At 40.8% G+C, this 21,365-nt stretch overlaps 1 protein-coding gene across 1 annotated transcript in view; it reads left to right on the forward strand.

Annotated features, from left to right (window-relative positions):
* Positions 1–10,018, forward strand: part of plagl2 (pleiomorphic adenoma gene-like 2) — a 42,533-nt gene extending 32,515 nt beyond the window's left edge. Inside the window, exons 2-4 of the mRNA XM_062426927.1 lie at positions 6,075–6,243; positions 6,331–6,846; positions 8,174–10,018. Of these exons, the coding sequence (XP_062282911.1) occupies positions 6,500–6,846; positions 8,174–9,647 (1,821 nt within the window). The 5' untranslated portion in view covers positions 6,075–6,243; positions 6,331–6,499 and the 3' untranslated portion in view covers positions 9,648–10,018. The remainder of the gene's footprint in view (positions 1–6,074; positions 6,244–6,330; positions 6,847–8,173) is intronic.
* Positions 10,019–21,365: the final 11,347 nt, after the last annotated feature.

A 21,365-nucleotide genomic window follows, 5' to 3' on the forward strand; every position in this document is an offset into this window, starting at 1 on the left:
AGATTGTAATATTATTTTAATTAATGTTAACATTTGAAATGATGCTGCTGTTGTGCTAAATATACTTTATATGTATTTTTTAAACTTTTTCAATGATAAAAACATGAGGAAATCCTGTCAGGTGTATGCCAACATTTTATTTTATTCTCTTTTTTGTGTGACGATTGATTCAATTGATGAAATCGAAGCGTTGTTGAGTTTCAAATCAGAGGGTCCTGGCTTAAATAGGCATCGATTATTAGGAGTTAAAGACAAAAAAACACAAAACAGCTGTCATTAAATGCACCACAAAATCTGAATTAAACCAAAATGTGACTATAAAGTACTAGAATAACATTTTTAATATAATTATGTAAAACACCTGATGCCAAAAAACAACGTAAACGTCACCTTATATCAACACTAAGAAATAATCTGCACACTTGTCTATTAGAAAAGAGGCAACATGTGTTCTCATGCTTTTCTTTAATGCTTTCCATACATGACATTGACCGTCTCTTCGGTGTTTTAACTCATATGTTTGTGCAACATGTTCATCTCCCCAGAGCACTTCACAACCCCCCTCCCCTCCCCGGCTGTTGTCACCTAAGCTCCGGACGGTGAACTCACTTTCTATATTTAGGGTGTACATATAGTTTGGTCAAGAGGTTTCTGTCGCCGCAGGGTCCTGCCATGCAAACGTTTCTACAGCTGAGGCCGTTAAGTCCCGGTCTGGTCTGGCCCGGCCCGGTTTGGCCTCCGCGAGCTTCCATCAGCACCACAAAAAGCATCCGACCAGCTTTTTTATTTTTATTTTTAACTCTCGAACCCCCCTACTCACATGTTACCCTGCGTTGCTGCAGCGAGGCGTGGAAGGGGTTAATACCAGTCACTCAGCATGCGGGAGCCGTAGCAGGCGGGCAGGCAGGCAGTGCAGAGGCTGACCTCTGACCCCGCAGGAAAGGAATGTGGAAGCTCTTTCATCCAGGACAGAAACCAAAGACACCCGGGCGGTTGGAAAAGCGGCGGTTCAATTCTGCTTTCAGCGTTTTTGATTAGGGGAAGTAAGCAAGAGGTTCCATGTGAAATGTGCTGTGGAGTATTTGTCGTAGAGGCGTCAGCCATTTTGGAATGAAGTTCCAATCCTGCAGTTGCGTGTTTTGTTACTTTGTGATCGCTGCAGTGAGGGTGAAGTGTGATTAGCGGTTGGAAATGGCTGCAGTTGGGCTGTTTGTGCTGGTGGTGGAAAAAAAGCCTGAGTTAGAGAGCAGTGTGAGCTCTGACCTGTAACCCACGACTACCACTACACTCTATGTTTGTACTTATATAACAAACACTGACATTACTTCTCCTATTATCACAATACTTATATAAAGACCCTTTAAATGAGAGGATATAAAGTACTTTTTTAATATAAAATCTGAGTCTAACTCCATGTTATAGTTCATTTCTGTCTTTTATGTCATTTAGAAATGAAGCAGGATCAGTGTGAGTGTTGTTAATTGACTGTCTGTCATCTAATAGGACACGCCGCTCCTTTGATGGATGTTTTTGAAGCAGCTGTAAATATTCATACAAAGAGAAATATTCACATAAATAGGAGTTCTGTCCTATTCTGTCAACTCCAGTTTCCACCACGAGCGCAAAAAGTCTGATCAGCACCTTCGGATGATATTCTGTCCGCCAGGAGCCGAGCCAAAACATCACCCAAAACTTAACAGGGAGCATTTTGTTGTCCCGTATCACCTGATGAAGACAGAAATTCCAAGCATGTGTAGCCAGCATCCAATTTCTCTTCTTCCTCTTCTTCAAAGCGGCGAGGAGAAGAATGTGGCTACTTTTACATGTTGTGCAGACCGCTGGGAAAGATTAGAAAAGAGAGTCCATTTTCACTTTTTAAGTACTGGAACACGAATAGAAATTGTGGATTTTTTTAAGGATTAAGTGGAATTTAAAACAGATTTAATAGAAATACAAATAGAAACAATTCTACTTGGCTCTTGAAACAAAATGATGTTTTAATGACTGATCATTAATCATTTTAGTGAAACATGTTTTGAATAATTGCGCTTCTTACCCTGCAGTTAAGATTTATTAGCAATGCATGGAGGCCTTTCATCTGTTTCCTTAACATTTACACACTGTTTATATTCTACACCCTTGCAGTATGTTTGACCCGGTCTAAGAATCCCCTCATAAAAAGTGTTATACCACATTTTGAAGCACAGGTCTATTTAGAATGTATCATTAGCTGATTCATGTTTCAGAGAGCAGAGAGAGTGTATTTTTTAGCTTTTATACACCAAAAACAGCTACTATCACACAATATCATGTCCTATTTTACATAAGACATGAAAATATAACATAGCAATAATGATGTAAATGTATTTTATGTAAAGTGAAAATGACAAGAACTTTATGGAACTGTGGGGTTTATTGTATAACCATTAGAGCCATCAATCTTCACTGCTACATCATAAAAAGAAATCCTCATAACTACTATCGTATTAAAACTATTAACTATTCATTTAACTAAAACACATGTCAACAGATACGGGTCAAATTTGACCCAGAACAGCCTCAATGGACAAAAAATGTGAGTAAAAGAACAACATTTGGGGTGTTTTTACAGCTGTCAAATGTCAACATGGATCAAATTGGACCCAAACAGTATGTAAGGGGTTAAATATATCTGTTTTTATGACACTTATACTCCTATATGACTTTTAGGTCCCTTATGTCATCGGTATGATATCAGTATAATACCATATCAATGAGTTATTGAAGATGTTCCCCCGTTTACCTTGTGCAGACACAAATGATGGGTCATCTTTCTGTGAGACCAGCGGTTGAACATCTGGAGCTCATACTGTGTATCACAGTTGATCGTAGCTGCAGACTGATGGTGATGGATTTACTGTACAAACAACAGAGAGGGTTGACAGTGAGTGAGTGAGTGAGTGAGTGAGAGAGTGAGCCATGTGGAGCAGGAGCATGCGAGGGGGAAAGCTCAGCCACATTTTCATTGGTTGATTGATGCATAATGAGGAACATGCAGAAGTGTTCCTTTAGATAGAAATAACATGTCAAAAAGCCAGACCTGGTTTCATCTTTAACAATGTGTTGTATTTTAAAAGCTTGTTATATTATCCATTGTGTCAAATATTCATCTGAAAAGTAACTAAAGCTGTCAAATAAATGTAGTGGAGTAGAAAGTACAATATTTCCCTCTGAGATGTAGAAAGTAGCATCACATGGAAATACTACAGTAAAGTACAAGTACCTCAAAATTGTAGCTACTTAAGTACAGTACTTGAGTAAATGTATTCAGTTACTTTCCATCATTGCTGAAGATGAAAATATCACTACCAAATAACAGGTAGAAATGTAGTTTTGACTTTTCAAAGTTTGTAAAAGGAAAAACTAAATCTAACCGCTAAGTGCTGAGGTCATAAATGTGGCTAATTTTTTAGCTGAAAGATTTTTCTTTTCCTTTTCATGATTGGATATAAATACTGTGTCATTTAGTTATTTTGGAAATCAACCAAAGATGTCAGTTCATTTACAAAATGATGGTCCAACAGAGAAAGCTAGGGAGGAAAAAACATTCACTTAATGTAGCTCTCTTGTTTAAGCTAGCTATTAACTTAGCTGTTAGTAGTAGCTAGCTAAATGTTAGCATTGATAAAAGCATGATTTTGGAAAGGAAAATGTGTTTTTAGCAGGTACAAGTGATGTATAGGGAATGATTAGAAGAAATGATAGTTATGTACAGTATGTGTATATTCATATTATTCATAAATGTCTGTTGCAGTGAAGACATGTTGCACAGGTGTAAATCATAAAATCAATGTTAGCTGAATTCCATTTAGCTGCTTCAGTTTCAGAGTTCACTGTCACATTTTTTATGAGCTTTTTTTAAAAGCTTTTAAATGAAAACGTGAACACATTTACTCTCTTTTTTACATTGTTTTGCAGATTGTATTTAATTAAAATGCTAACATTCTATTATGAATATCAGTATTTCACATTAAAAGTCAGGTCAAAGCCAATAAATGTATTTGTCCCAGTATGAAACTTGCTTTCAGGAATTAACACCACTCTCAAACATACAATATGAGTCATTAGCTTTAAAATGACATATTAAGCACAGTAGCATTGTTGGACCAGAGGTGGTATTAGTTCAATCAAATAGATTTAATATGTATTTTATATGATATTTAAAAATGTGCTGTATTGACTATGAATAAAGAGGCATTTAGTGTGGTGTGATGGTCAGAGATGGAGGGTAACTGAGTTTATAGGGTTTTGTATACATAACACAAGCATATAGATACTGCATAGGTCATTTAGGTTTGCTCATTTGATTGTTCAGACCTGAGGGCATCCGTGTGGGAACTCAGCGCTCCACATGATCTGTCATAGTGTGTCCTTTGTGTTGGAGCTCTATATGGTTTATTTCTATAACTTGACGGTGGTGTGGATTCTCTTCATTGTACTATATCTGACTGTCTGTGTGCGCGCGCCTTTGTGAGTGCGTTTGAGCATGCCGGGGAGGGTGTGTACATGATGTTGCATTCGGCGTGACCAGAACTGTGTGTGTGTTGTATGTGCTGTTGTGTGTGTGTGTGTGTGTGGAGGAGAGAGGCAGGGCGACACGGCATGGTTCAGGCCAGGAATGTGCGATGTGGGTAGGCTGTACAATAGAGCCGGGCTCCCTGAGGGTGGTCAATGGGACGGGTGTCACCCCCCTGCACCCTCCCCGCTGGGTGATGACCACCACACAACGCTACAGCTGTCAGGTCCTCTTAACCACCGCTGTAAACACACATACATTATGAGAACAAACACACATGTATGCACAAGTACACACTCAGACAATCGTGGGCATGCATGTGCATTACATGAACACACACACACACACATATGAAATTCATATATAGATGTTTTTGCCACATGTACCAACCAGTGGATACTTATATGTATATGTATGTATGTAACATAACATAAGAAGCATCTCACAGCTCCTTCCTGCATATTTGCTTCTTTCTTAACTCATTGACCTCTCACACAGAAAGGATGCCATTACATTTGGAGTTGTGTGTGTGTGTGTGTGTGTGTGTGTGTGTGTGTGTGTGTGTGTGTGTGTGCATTCTGTCACATATACCCACATGTGTTTACGGTACTTATATGCACTCCGGGTTCACGTGACTGACTCTCGGAGCCCTGCTGACATTCAGTGTCGTGTCCGCTCAACCTTGGACTTAGCTGGTGTGTTAGTGAGCAGGGGTCGCAGAGGTCATTCAGGGTAAATAAGGGAAGAGAGCGAGTTCAAGCACAAGTTAACGTAGGTTGTGGTATAGTTTCATGAAGGGATTTTAAACTCCGAGCTCATTTTTCAAGGTTTAGTTGGTTTTTTTTGGTGACAGTTTTTCACTGTTGTTGTCGGGAATTTGTTGATTTAGGGTGACAGGTAGTTCTAGGAAGGCCTGAGATTGTGGTGTAAACACAGCTCACACAGCTCACCCCCCCCCCCCCCCCCCCCATTATCGGCCCACCCAACTCTCCTCCCTCTACCCTGGGGTTTGTGTGTGTTTCTGTGTTTTCCCAAGGATTACTGGAGCCTTATCCAGTTTCAAAACAAGTACATACATGTACACATGTCCACACACATACACAAGGCTGGCTTTGTGCAGCACGCTGTCACCTGAAGACATGTATGATGAGGGATGAGGCTGGATGATGATGCTTAGTCTTCAACATGAAGGATTTTACAAAGGAAGGTGGTGCTATGCTGTTTCTGCAACTCGGAATCATCATTCACATAACAGTTTTTTTGCCAATCAACTGCTGTCATATCAGTCAGTGTTCAGCGCCCCCTAGTGACCTCACAGGAAACTTGCTTTTGAAGTGGAATTTGCAAATGACACATTATGATTCAAGTCAAGCCAGTTGAATCCCAAATTTGGGTTATTTGTCTACATTATTGCATTGTCTTACTATTTTTTGCGAAAGCTTTAAAATAGAATCACAACGGAGTCGCATTTTTGTCGACTTACCTTCACGTGTCTAATGTCTGCTCTCTCTCCTTGCAGGACAGTAAAGATGCAGAGCAGTATTTCCCACTCACCGCCAACCATAGCTGTTGGGACTGGGTGAGGAGGAGGAGAGATAAAGAGAGAGAAGGAGAGGAGCGACTGAAGCAGAGAGTGAGAGACGGAAAGTGCAACATATGTGAAGGACAAGTCGGATTTGAATAAACAGGTAAACAAAAAAACACAAAAAAAGTGTTCAACGTCGCTCAAAAAACTTTTGAACAGTTTGAAATAAAGTTTTTGTATCTCACCACAGACTTTGGTTCACCTCGATGTGTCTGCTCAACCACTGGCCCTTCCTGTGAGTTGTTGGTCACCTTCTTATTTTGACAAACCCCCCCCTGCCCCCGCCACTTTCCACGTTGAGCCTGCAAGGCAGGGGAGCCACGAGTGGATTTTCATGGCAGCGGCACTCTAGGGCTGCCATGGCAGCTGCTGCCGCCGATGCCTCACACCGTTTTACCGCACTGACGCCGGAGGAAGAGGGACGACGGACTGCCGCCAAGCTGTTTGGGAGTGCCGCCCCGCTGCCACGGACAGAGAGAGAGAGAGAGCGAGAGAGGGGGAAAGAGAGAGAGAGGGAGAGGGAAGAAGAAGGAGGAGCAGAAGAGGTAGGGAGAGTGAGCGGGAACGAGTGTTTGGTGTGCGGGGCCCTGTTCGCCTCACAGGAGAAGCTCCGGCTCCACGTCTTGAGTCACACAGGAGAGAAACCCTTCCACTGCTCGCAGCCACACTGTCCCAAGGCCTTCAGCTCCAAATACAAACTCTTCAGGTACTGAGCATTAATCATGTTACTCAGTTCACATCCTTTAAATACAACATAAGTTATTCTCAAAATTCTCTTTAAATAATCTCTAATCAGTGATTCAGTGTCATTTGTAGTGATGAACCCACCTAACTCAGTCTCACTGCTCTCATAGTGTTATTTTTGGCCACAGCAGGCAGCAGTTTCCAGCCAAAAAGCTCAGAAAACCCCACTATACACTATCTGCTCAGCAACAAACAGTAAACAGACACAGTCGGTGACTAGCTGGTGAACATTGTGGAGCATTTAACAGCTAAAGAGCCAGATATTTCCCTAAGGAGTTGGTAAAGCAAAAACCGAGCTAAAAGAGAGTGAATATTGGACTTACATTCATCAATTGGCCAAAAAACACAACTCCAAATGTGCTCCAAGTTGCTTTGTGTCTGAAGTAAAACCTATCAGCTATATCAGCTTGTAAGTATATGTCAGTGTTGTGTTCACAGCTTGTTGTACTGCCCTGAAGTGGCCAAAAATGAATGCTAATGTTGCTTTGTGTGTGCTGCAAATAAGTAACTGTTTGCTAACACATTAACCAGCTTTATAAGGTGATAAAATGTCCATGTTGTTTTTTTTATAGCTTGTTTCACCCAAATGGTAAAAGAAAATGACTCAGATTAATTAATATATGAGGATGTTTGGCATGTGGTTCAAAAACCCATTAAATGCAACTGACTAGGGCAGTGTATCATTTAAAAAAAACGATACCAGTACCACTCCAAGTACCCTTAAAGTGATACTCATACCAACTGAGTACTTCATTTAATACTCATCACACATTTAGTGCACTTGCTTTTATCAGGTGTAACAGGTGTGTAGTGTAGACACACTTTAGAGCGTTTAGGTGGCATCTTAAACGTGCTTACTCAAATTCGCCACGACTTCACCACCACACACGGGTTGTAGCTGCTGTTTCAGTGGGCCAATCACATGTGGAATTAAATTGAAGAATGCTTGTGTTGATTGGCTGTGCACAAGTCCATACAAATAGTCCCATTTTCTAGCTCTGGGTGTAAAAAGGATCGATTGCAGGTATCGTTCGACGGAGATGTTTCGATACAAGTTGGTATCAATTTTCTTTGGTCGATACTTTAAAGGTATCAAGTACCGATACCCAGCCCTACTGCTGACTGTAAACCACTCCTACTCATTTATGTATATATGAACACAAGGAGTTCATGCCTCATGTTAGCATGCGTCGTACTGACAGACCGATTAACAAATCTGACAATGATACAAGGAATGTGTCATAAAAACCCTTCTGTTCACACTGTTTCTCTCATATTGTCCTTTGCAGGCATATGGCCACACACTCTCCACAGAAGACCCATCAGTGCTCATTCTGTGAGAAAATGTTCCACCGCAAAGACCACCTGAAGAACCACCTGCAGACCCATGACCCCAACAAGGAGGCCTTCAAGTGTGAAGAGTGTGGGAAGCACTACAACACCAAGCTGGGATATAAGCGCCACGTGGCCATGCACTCTGCCACGGCGGGGGATCTCACCTGTAAAGTGTGCATGCAGACCTACGAGAGCACCCCTATTCTCCTGGAGCACCTCAAGAGCCACTCGGGGAAGTCCTCTGGAGGAGCCAAGGAGAAGAAGCACCCGTGCGACCATTGCGACCGCCGTTTCTACACACGGAAGGATGTGAGACGGCACATGGTGGTCCACACGGGCCGAAAGGACTTCCTGTGCCAGTACTGTGCTCAGCGCTTTGGCAGGAAGGACCACCTGACCCGCCATGTGAAGAAGAGCCACTCACAGGAGCTGCTGAAGATCAAGACGGAGCCTCCTGATATGCTAGGTCTTTTAGCTTCGGGGTCACCACCTTGCTCTGTGAAGGAGGAGCTTAGCCCCATGATGTGTGGAATGGGTCCCAACAAAGACCCCATGATGGGTAAACCCTTCCCCAGTGGCGCCCCTTTTCCCATGGGCATGTACAACCCCCACCACCTTCAGGCCATGTCTAATTCTGGGGTGGGTCATCCACACCCGTCCCTGATGCCCAGCTCCCTGTCTGCGGCTATAGGCATGGGCTGTCACATGGAATCCCCTGGACCTATCCACCCACACTCCCATCACCACCACCACCATCACCACCATCACCACCACCACCATTCCCCTCCGCTGCCCACGCACCACCAGCCTCCGGCTCCCCAGCAGCAGCACCAGCCCCAGCAAGCCCCCAAATACCAGCTGGGATCTACCTCATACCTGCTGGACAAGCCCTTGAAAGTGGAGATGGAGAGCTTCCTCATGGATCTGCAGAGCGGCTTGCCAGGCCCAGTTCCCTCTGTGGAGCCCCACAATGCTGCTTCGCCCCCCAAGGATGGACTGGAGCCCACCTCGGGCCTGGCGGATGAGCTTTGTGGGGATCACCTCCTGTCCAAGAGCCCTGCGGTGATCGCTGAGTCTCTGTGTGCTGCTAACATGGACTTCTCCCACCTGCTGGGCTTCCTCCCCCTCAACCTGCCTCCCTACAGCGCCCCCATGAGCACGGGAGGACTGGTGATGGGCTACCCCTCATCCGCGACCCCCTCCTCTTCTTCCTCCTCATCTTCCTCATCTCTCCACGCTGCCGAGCCCCACGCCGCAGCAGTTGCCGCGGCGGCAGCTGCACCTCTTACCTCTTTGCAACCGCAACCTCAGGAGCAGCAGAGCTCCGGCGGGGGTCTGGGCCTCGGACCCCTGCACCCCCTCCCACCAGTGTTCAGCTCCAGCCTTAATACCACCACACTGCCTCGCTTCCACCAGGCCTTCCAGTGAGAGAGCCAGCCCCTCGGCCCAGCCTCAGCTCAGCCTGGATAATTCGGGCTGCGGTTCTTTACAGGGCCTGATCAAACAGTTGGAGAATTAGATTAAATAAATACACAAATGAACACATTGAAGCCTTAAATGAAAGCGCACAAAAGCTTTTGATTGAGCCTTAAAAGGAAGTTAAAACCCCTTTGAGTAAAAAGGAAAAGGTGAGAAAAGAAGTTGAAACAGCTTTTATTTGGGCTTTTTCCCCTTTATCCTATAGTTATAATGATGTATTAACCCATCTTTTTTTTTTTTTTTCAAAATTTCCATTTACCCTTTTTATCCCCCCTTCCATTCCCTATTTAGTAGTATAGAGGGCAGGATCAGTAGGCCAAAAGGCGTGGTACTGCATACTTTCTAAAGTAATAATATGAAGAAAAAAAAAATCAAAGATACATTTTTTAGTGAAGATTATCTGTCTTGTTGTGACCCAGAAAAAAATATAGTTTGAAGTGGATATTTTGTTTTACTTTTATTTTTTATTTTCCAAATGTAAGAAAGTGGTAGAATGTGTCTCATCTTGAGTTTTCGAACCACGCCCCCCCCCACCCCCACCCTCTGATAACCCAACCTGTCGTCATTAGTGATGGAGAGGAGAGAGACCAGTGAAGGAATGAAGAGAGAGTGAGTTAACTCTAAAAAAAATCCTTCTCTTAGGCGGCTGGGCCAGAGCCACAAAAAGCAAAAGCGACCCCTGACTTTAAAAAAAAAAAAAGTGCTCTTTTATTCATATAAGAAAAGTAAAAAAAATTAAGTTGGATGTCCCCTTTTCTTTTCTTATCAGCTGTAACTGATGCGCTCCTAGAGTCAGGTCAGTTTTAATGTCAATAAATGATAAAACACTCTTATCAGGACTGATTAGAGTCACACAAACATGGCCTTGCTTTTTTTTTTTTTTAAAGAAAGAAAGAAATGTGAAAAATGATGTAATATCACAAAACCTTTCCTCAAGAGAAGCACTTTTTTGTTTTCTTTTTTTAGCAGAAGGCACTTCACCTTTTAGGATCCTCCTCCAGAAACATTGAATTTTCTTCCCTTTTTGAAGGTTTTCACGGCTTCTAGACTTTCTCCTAACTCACCGCTCCTCCTAAGACCCACCTGGTTTTTTTTTATTTTCCTTTCGCGAAGGACTCTCCTTCCTCCAATATGTTTTCCCTTCTAACAGTTATCCTTTAAAAAAAACATAAAAATGTTCCTGTGAGAATGATATATAGCAGCTGCTTCTTCTGCTGCCTGACATATCTAAAAAAATCTATATTTTTTGGAATGAAATACAAACACATCTTTTACGCAGTCTTTTAAAAAAAAAAGATGTATCATCATTAGTAATGATGAACCCTGACATATGTGAATGGCAAAATAGAAAAAAACAAAAGATTTACAGTGACAGATGAGGAAAAAAAAATGTGTTAAAAGAATGTTATTGCAGTGTACGAAATATCTCAAAATGAATATTATAATTGCTTTTATCTCAGTAAGGTGTATTCTAGGTAGACGTATTAAAACTAAGTGATGATGTTTTTTTTTTTGATGTCTGGCAGGTTTACATTTTTTGTGTATCTTGCATTTTTTTTGATCAAACAATGGATGAAGTATTAGCTTTTTCCCTTAAGCTTTCTCTGTCATATCCAATCTTTACCTTTACATGTACTTGAGTTTAGTATAGAGGAATCACAACTGTGGATGGGAAATATCTACAGCAGGCTGTTAGTGGCTTAATAATCATAATTAGGATTTGATAGATAGTTTGTGTCATAGGAATGCTGACATGGATAGCCATTATCCAGCTGAATACCCCCCCTCCCCACCTTCACCCTGCTCTGTGATGAAATCCCACACCGATTTCAACTCAGAGCTCAGAGGTTTCCGACGTCTTGGGAGTCCTTTGGAAACCATTCACCACCAGCCTCTTTAAAAAAAACCTAAAAAAAAAAGCCCAAAGTTAACCCTAAGCCTCAAAGCGAAATAGGTGCTTTTTATGTAATGTTCTGTCTGTGGCACGACCGACACAACCGGCATACACGGGGGGCCGAGCTCCCGCAAAACATCTCATCATTCATTTTGCGTCTAAGTGTTGTTCCGGTCATTAAGACCCCCGCCCGGCCACGTTGATTTAAAACCAACAAGAAAAGAAAAAAAAAGAAGAAAAAACATATTAAAATACATATTGCTGCTTTTAGCTACGGTTGTGGATGGATGACAACTGTAGACCACTAGAAGATTTTCAATTTTTACTTTTTTTTTTTTTGTTTGTTTCGTTTGGGCAAGATGGACAGTGAGCTGAAAACATGCACAAACCGAACCGACAAAGTGTTCATCAGCCCCCAACAACCCCCCCCATCCCACCCCACCCCCCCTCATCCTCCTCCTCCTCTCTCAGCTGCTTCATATAGAGTCAAAGGAAAAGGGTCTGAAAATACAGCGATATCCGGAAAAGAGACGCGGTCACTGAATTTTTTCCCGGGCTTTGACATTCAAAGTACGAGTGACAAAACATGACTGACCGCATGACTCGGGGTTGTCGCTTTTAGTCATATATTTGTTTTGTTTGTTGTCATATGATATATTATTTTCTGTTTGTATAAAACAGGACCTCGAAAAACAACACAACACATCACCTCATTTTTATTTTTTTATTTTTTCTTACCAAAACCTGGGGAGAAGAAACTACATTTTTGCACAATTGCTTGTTACAAAATGCTACAAGTGCTATACGCTTTTTTTTTTGATACTGTAGGATATGAAACCCCCCCCCCCCACCCCCCCATGATGACGAGCAGCCATTGGCGCCTGTGTGTTCGACAGGTGAATATTCTCCCATAAGAGGAGCAGATAAAGATTCAGCATCAGCACTGATGTAGAAAAACAGTTTCCCTACAGTCTGACTGTATAATCACGACGTCATTGCTAAAATCTTAGATTTTATAATCCAAGTTCTGAACTAATTTGAAATATAATTTACTCTTATTAGTCTTTCCCCCTGGAAAGTCATTATTTTGATGATGACTCATAAAGTGGTTTGCATGATCAAATTTATTGATCCTAAATTAATTAGCTCTCGGCACCTTTGTGAGTATTTACAAGATATATTGAAAAAAAAAGAAAAAAAAAGCAAGATTCAAATTTGATCTTTATTATGAGCTTGCAAAAAAAAAAAAAAAAGGTAGTTTTTAAGAAAAACCCTCTTGGCTTAAGCCAAAATTTGTAGCAATCAAATTGAGCATTTATATTTTTGTAACAAATATTCATGTAGTCCTTTAAAAAAAAAGAAAAGGTAAGGAAAAAGCTTTTGGCATGTATTCAGTTTGTCCTCCCTGGGTTTCTGTGAGCTAATCTGAATTCTAGCACTTTCAACCTTTAAAAAGAGAGTATTTTTTCTTTTAAAATTTCAGCTTATATGTTCATATGTTTTTAATTTTGTATTGATCCTGTATATGTATGTGCCATTAGTTTGATGTGTAGACTTTATCAACCTTTATGTATTTCTCTTCTCCAAAAGAATAACAGTATTTTTGATAGACTTTTCACTAATATCCTTCGACATAAGAGCCCCCTGCCCCTTCTCCTTTGAAACTTTTTTTTTTTTTTGGTAACCAGCTTTGCCTTCTCTATCATAAATTTATCTAATCAAACTCTATAGCCGGGTGCTTGAAGAGAACAGCAACAGCATGTCTGTTATTGTGTGAGGTGGTGAAAAAAGAGATGTTAGTCATTAGTATCAAAACCACAACCTGCTATTGAAATGCTGTTGCAACAGGGAGTCATCTGCATACCATATGACTGAAAAACATGAAGTTAAAAGTGACCCCAAAATAAAGCACTTAAACATCACTGAACTCATCCCCGCCAAAAGGAAAAACTTTACGCTGATATGAGTCAAACGTGTGAATAGTGCCATAGTATTGCAAACAATGACAGTGCTTGTTTAATTGACTATCAAACGTGGCTTTAAAATTCATGTAACTAAACAGATGATTGAAGTGAAAAGGTCTGGATGTGTGGTCAGGTGGACAGATCTTATGCCCGTTGTACCAAAATAAAAATCATCTCATGCTTAATCAAAATGTTGACTCACTAATGTTAAACTTATAAGACAGTAAGTCAGAATTATGACTCACCTAATCAGAAATTTGAGATACTAAGTGTAAATGATGGTTTACTAAGTCAGAATCATGACTCAATAAGTTAAGAGATGCTCGAAACATTGAGCTACTATTTATTTCTTACTTTGTAAGTCATAACTTTGAATATAAGAATTTTCCTCAGTATTTCATAATTTAGACCAAGTCAATGAAAATGTTTACTATCACAATTTTCACAGTATTTCATAATTTAGATTTTTACTTGCTCATTATTTTGACTTAGGTTAAGTCGACATTTTGACTTAAGATTGTGACTTAGTATCCCATCATTTTTATTTTATACAGTATGTCAAAATCTAAATTTACTTTACTGTTAGTATTCTTATTTTTAACATGCATTATTTTTCATCAATTGTTTTATTTTCCTGGCATGCTCGAGCTTCCGTAGCTCAGAGATAACACAAAATGCTGATTGACTCTGAAACACTTGATATATATAAATATACATATATATATATACATATACATATACATATAAAGTGGATCCTCTCTTACCTCTGACAGTAATGTTGTTCTGTTCTTTGGCTCGGCTGTAGCTCCATTACCTCGACCTGCACCTACTAGGGATGCACTTATCCTCACCTTTTCCTCTTTACTAGTAGGTGCAGAACACAAACATTTTAAGGGAATTTGCTCATCAGTTTAAGCCTGAGAAAAACTGATTTGATTTTAATAATGCTCTCTTTCTCTCCCTCTCTTTTTTTTTTTTTTTGCTTTTACTAAGAAACTGGGTACTGTCTGATGCAGACAACATCCACATGTAGTTTTATATATTTCTAGCTTATTGTAAGTCTTGCATTCCAACCTCTTTGTGTATCTCGTTTAGTGACATAGCCCATTTTTATTTTTATCACTTGCTATTTCAGCCACTTCTGGAATAAAAAAGGTGAAAAAAAAGGTGAACGAAAATAGAATATTTGCATTCAACTACACTATTTTATATAGCATCAACTACAGGGAGAATTATATAAATGATGTGCTTCAGAGAAAGAAAGAAAATGAATGCTTTTTTTGTTACATATCTCACATGCAATCAGTTGCTGCAATGTAAAAGTGACAGATTTGTATATTGGTTGATCCAAAGAGATGATGAACACAACAACAGAACTATTGACTTATTGTACAGTACAGTGTATCTTTGAGTTGTCATGTGTTATGTTGAAATGATTAAAAGACAAACCAGTGGTTTCATACCTTCTTTGCATTATTTCTTTTAATTCTTTTTTAAGTTTTCCTTTTTTTTGTTATTACAAAATACAAAATCCACAACAAAAGAAAACAAAGGGGATTTTTTTTTGTACAGTTGAAAACATCTTTTAGGCTGATTCTATGATTTCGGACCCAGTGTTTGACATTTGAAGGTTTTGAAACCCTCATGTTTGAAAATGAAACAGCTGGGTTTTTTAATTTCCTAATCATATCCTGTGAAGTTTCTTGGAGAGAACTTTGTTATCTGGTAGAAGTTATAAAGTAAACAACATTCTGAGACAGTTATTGTAGGTAGAGCTTAGTTAGCAAACTTAGCTAGTGTTGATTTTCAGAGGAATTTGAATTTCTGCTCAATATAAATGGAACTTTCAATTCAAAACCTAACTGCAATTTTTGTGTGTATTTCAACAATTCTATTTACATTTTCTACTACATTACATTAAAACACGTAGAACATGTTGGCCATTCATCAGGCACAACAACACTAAGGGCCTAATTTACTAAGATCCCAAATAAAGGGTACTAAATTACGTGTGCAGTGCAATAGATTGCGTGTTTAGTTTGCGTGCGTTTTGCGGGTGATCTACTAAGAATAACTGTAAATGAAAACAGGTGCAACAAGGTGCAGACAGCAGTATTTAAATGAGGGTTTTGTGTCTTAATCATAGACTGTATATAAGAAATGGACGTAACATCCATGAGGTCACCCATTGGTTTGTGGAGTGCTGCTTGGAAGCCAATAGTTGCGGATTTGGGCAGCGCCATCTTGGACATTTCAGGTGCATGCCGGGAAAAATAAAAACAGGGATTCTACTTATATGGACATCAGGAGGAGCATGAGGCGCCCTCCTGAACCTGTGAACCAATCAACCTGTCAATCACAACGTAGCCACGCCCTAATGCATACCCTGCTTTATCGTCAAATATAAAATCAGGGAGGCCAAAATGTCCCAAATGAACATCATACTGCATTGAAGAAGGCTTTAAACTAGCGATTGAGACCATAAACACATTTTGAAAACGTTTACTGAGGTTAGAAACCAAGTGAGAAGTTGGTGAATTCTCCATTGACTTGTATAGAGACGGAAGTCCTTTTGACACCAAACGGTCGCCCCTGGTGGCCTTTTGATAGAATGCAGTTTTAAGTTACTTCTGCGTTGGCATCATTTCAGAGGACCGGAACTCCCCGCCTGGTTTTAATGGAGAGTTTGGACGAGCAGTAAGCTGAAAAACCGACATATGGGAGAGTAATTGTGACAAAGTCAATGCTGTTAGTAAAACCAAAAATAATCCACTCCAAAATTATTAACGCGGGTGGAAAAAAAAAAGTGCGCACATTTTTACATACACAAATCTTTAGTAAATCAGGCCCCAAGTCTGCAGCCTTGCTAGCGGCCCTGTGAGGCTACAGCTAAATGACAAAGCTGCTAAATGCTAATGCTAATGCTTAGCAAGTATAAACATTCTTCTCGTTAAAGGGGAGTTTTTCCTTTCCGCTGTCTGTTTGCTCATAGGGGGAATGTTGGGTCTCTGTAAATGAAAGAGTACAGTCATCATTTTAGTATACTAATTAGCGAAGGTGTTTGTTCATAAACTATATTGGAGACAGTCTAGAGCTGCTCTATGTTAAAGGTGCTCAGACATAACTTCTCATGATTTGGCGCTATATAAATAAAATTGATGGATTGATAATGTATACCATATTCATCATCTTTGTATCGTTAGTGGTGCTAACATTTGCTATTTAGCGAAGCTGATAATAGGGCTAGATTAAATTTAAGGGCTCAAGTTATTACAGTTCAGTTTGAGGGGGACATAAGGTGATATGTCAAATTTAAAGGTAAGGTGCTTTTACTTTTCAAGGGGGCAACCACAAGCTATTTTACCACTTCCAACACCCATTTCAGTTATCAAGTTACATGTTCTAGTTTTCATGTTTACAAGTTTGAATGTGGGTGCAAAATCTGTGACTTTTCAAAGGCCTGTGTTCATAAAATGAAAATGCAGGAATGTAATGCTGGTTTAAATATGTTCTCTCAACATAATGAAACAGGTTTGAGTAAAATAGGATTAAGATGAACTTGTAATCTTTCAAAGAGTTATAATGTAAAGAAAATATGACATTTTAATAAGCAGTCATCTGACACTGCTGGTTATTGTTATTGTTATAGTTCACAATAACTAACATCAACTGCCAGCAGTGTTCTCTGGTAGATGTGTGTTTTGTAATTAATGGAGTAAAGTCATTAGTAGTTAAATGAAATGTGGCTCCATATTGGAGGGATGAGCTCAGCTCAGCTGTGGATGTAGACAGCGAGCTCTCATAATATCCTCCATCAAAATGACTTCAACCAACACTCCTCCGCGTGGAGAGGAACCAGATGAGGTGGCTCAGGCATCTAGTTAGGATGCCTCCCGAACGCCTCCCGGGTGAGGTGTTCAGGGCACGTCCCACCGGTAGGAGACCCCGGGGAAGACCCAGGGACATGCTGGAGAGACTATGTCTCTCGGCTGGCCTGGGAACGCCTCGGGATCCCCCGGGAAGAGCTGGACGAAGTGGCTGGAGAGAGGGAAGTCTGGGCTTCCCTGCTTAGGCTGCTGCCCCCGTGACCCAACCCCGGATAAGTGGCAGAAAATGGATGGATGGATGGATGGATGAATAACTTTGATTGCATGAATCTGGATGTGATCATTACCATATTAATAGTAATAGCAATGAAGGAAACTTCAGTGTAGTTTTGTGTATATGACACCATGTCTACGAACTGCAGGACAAAAATCAGTGAGTGAAGCTGAAGATTATCATCCATCTTCCTCTCTGCTCGCATCATTTCTTTTTTTTTTACTGATATAATGATGTTACTATTCAAACAAATATGTCTTAATGGAACAGATTCCTTTAACTTGGCTTCACAACAGGACCAACAACAATGTTTTAAAAACCCTTTCCTGGAGGAGCACCAGCAACCTGATCCAGAGGAGATCATCTGTCCACACTAAACAATCTTTGCTCTATCTTACGTGTTACATCAACCTCAAAATCATCAGGCGTGATTCATCCAGAATCCTCTTTAGAGAAGAGCTGCAGAAACAACGCCAGAGGGCAGAGGAGGAAATAAAGAAGAGAGATGAAGTGATCAAGTCTCTTCAGCAGAGGGTCCACACTCTGGAAGAGGACATAGAGAGGACAGCTGCCTCTGCTAATGAATCCAGCTGGCGGGATAAAGTCAGAGATCTTGAGGTGCTCCTCTGTGAGAAGGAGAAGGAGATCAGCAGGACCAAAGCAACCTGACATGTGAAGCGCTCGCTGAAAAACTCCAACAGCAGCTGTCTGAGAGGAAGGAGAGCTACCAGAAAGAGCTCTCGAACATGAAAGAGAGCTTCAGGAAGGAGCTCTAAGAGAAAGAGGACACCTACAGGAAGATTTTGGCAGAGAGGGACGAGAAGTACTGGAAAGAACTCTCTGAAAAAGTAGAGAGCTGCCAGAAACAGTTCAGAGAGAACAGGACTTGAGAAGGCAGCTCTCTGAGAAAAAGAGTTTCCAGAAGGAGCTTTCTGAGACAGTGGAGATGTCCAGAAAGGATCTCTCTGTCTTCACTGAGAGCTGGGAGAGGAGGGGACAGCTGTGGGACAAAGAAAAGCGAGAGCTGGAGGAGACGCTGCAGACCACAAACCAGACGTGGATCCAGAAGGAGGCCCGAGAGGAAGGAGGAGATCCAACGTCTGAAGGAAGAAAACCTCCACCTTCAGGTACGATGTCTCAGCTCATCTTTTACCCACAAGGGTCGAAACGTCGTGTTTGTGTTTATTTTATTGGCACACCTTCTTAGGTTGATTCTTTTTATTTTTATTTCCTGGTGCGCAGGAGGCGCCAGCGTTGAGACCAGGGAGATGAGGGGTTCCAAAGGTGAAAGGACCGTGCTCCCCGTCCCCTTCGGGAGAAGGGCTCAGGTCCCCTACCCTAACCCCTAACCTTACCTCCACCTTTACCATAACCTGCACTTCTTACCTCTACCCTTCCCTTTCACTTAACCCTTGCATTAAAATTCACAAAGTGTGAGTGTCATGCACTTCTCTTTTATTCATTTATATTTTAAACTGTGACATTTCTCTCTGACATGCTGTCACACATCAAGTAAACTAAGCAGCTGTTTGGGGCCCGGTGGTGTTCAGAGGTCCTCTAAATGAATTGAGGCCCCTAAAGTCCCCTGTAACTGATAAATGATTATATTAGATTGTAACTGATGAACATCACTTTACTGTAGAAGCTGGTTCAGGCACAGCTAGTTTGAACTTTATAAACTAGTTTCATTGTGAGGTCAGGGCAAGTCCAGAACCACAAGTCTGGCTCTGGGTGTTCTGGGCTTAACCCCAGATCTTGTTAACTCCTATATTTCCTGTTTTTGAACCACATTTCATGGCAATCCATCCAATAGTTTTAAGATTGTTCACTCAAAACCACACATTTCACCCTTATGGTGACACTAGATAAAAAGTCAGGTGATCACCAAAATCATTAAGACTCTCTGGGTACCAGATATTTTATGACAATCCATCTAATAACTGTCTAGACTTATGATCTCAGTATTCTTAAAATCTTCTTGTGGCGATGCTTACACTCTGAGGTTTGATGTCTGAACTGGTTGAAAAAAACAACAGTCTGTGTGTCATTTCCCTCGAGTCCATTCATCCATCACATCCAGTTTAGGAGGGTTGAATTTCTTTTTTGGGGGGGAGACCGATCGTCTTGATCTGAGCCAAAATGGTTTGACCAGACTCCACAAGCTCAAGCATTGTTCTCAGTTTCCCTCCATCGGCAGTCACCACATGACAGGATACATGATTAGAAAGAATGAGACTAAGCATTAGTAGTCTATGTGTACTGCAGAATGTCCGCTACAGTGGGGGTAGGTTATTATACGCTACTAACCAAAATGTCCGTGATTCTCACAAAATAGAGATCTGATTTTGGGAATTACCGTAAATTCCACCCCAAAATATCTTGGACCTGTGGTGGCTTGTGGTAGTTTCAAACCCTCATACGGGACCAGGGTCTGGATTATGTCTCAGAGGGCTGCATCAGTAGGCCTGCATACATAGCTGAGTGTCAAGACTGCCCTAATTATAGTACTATGGAGTTAAACCTATACTTACATCAACTGAGCTGACTCTTACACATACATTTACAGGATGCCAACTGTGCCGTAACTTCAGAATAGAAACTTTTTTGGGGTTTTTGTAGAGTTTTATTCGAAGGAACCTGGAGCGCTTGTAAAAGGGATTTAAGGGGACCATGACTCCACAACACAGACTTCGTAATTTGATAATAGCCTTCCAGACACTGAACGTTTCAGAAACAGAGAGAAACCAGGAGTTAACACCTTCACCCACACACACGCATCACATTTAAAGAGGTCCTCCTGTGATTAAATACAGAACATACACATTTGAAATACTCAATATCACATTTTTGCTAGCCTGGTATTGTACACGCTCGTCTTCCAACCTCCAAACCCCTCACAGGCTTTATGACACTTCAGTCTACACCCACGCTAGCTGCTATATGTTTGGAGCTAAATGCTAACATCAACATGCTAATATTCTTGCTAACGACTGTGTTAATATTATGCTAATGTTTAGCAGGTATAATGTTTACTGTAACATTAGCACTAAACACTAAGACTAGCAAACAAATCCTAGGAGGATTGTTCTGACACCTCATTTCATGACAATCCATCCAGTAGATGTTGAGATATTCACTCTAAAAACCACAATGTGAATCTCATGGTGGTTTTAAAGGAATAGTCAAGTCATCATTTAAGTCAGTAGGATTCGTCTTCTGGGGAACATGAACGTAAATGCAAATTTGAGTGGAGGTCTATCCATCCATGGCCCGATCTACTGACCAACATTGCTATCCCCCAGAGCCACGCTGCTACGAGACGAGACACGATATTGGGTTCACGAGATCGAGACACGATATTGGGTTCAAGAGACGAGACACGATATTGGGTTCACGAGATCGAGACACGATATCGGGTTAACGAGATCGAGACGAGAGACAATTTTTAAGAAAACTTCAATGAGGAAATATATGACTGTTCTTTTATTTGAAAGTCACAAAATGCAAAATAACACAGGTGCATTTTGAAATGTTTGTAAATCTTGTAATGAATGTCACTTCAGTTCTACTTTCTAAGTATGAATTATCATAAGCAATCTGCAAAATGCAAGCACTGTAAAAGCTTTCCCCATATAGATATTTTATAGATAGATAATTTTATAAATTAAATAAATTATATACAACCACAAATACCAAAAAGTGAATTAT

The sequence above is a fragment of the Scomber scombrus genome, chromosome 10 (genome assembly GCF_963691925.1).
Source record: "Scomber scombrus chromosome 10, fScoSco1.1, whole genome shotgun sequence".
In the NCBI taxonomy this organism is placed as follows: domain Eukaryota; kingdom Metazoa; phylum Chordata; class Actinopteri; order Scombriformes; family Scombridae; genus Scomber; species Scomber scombrus.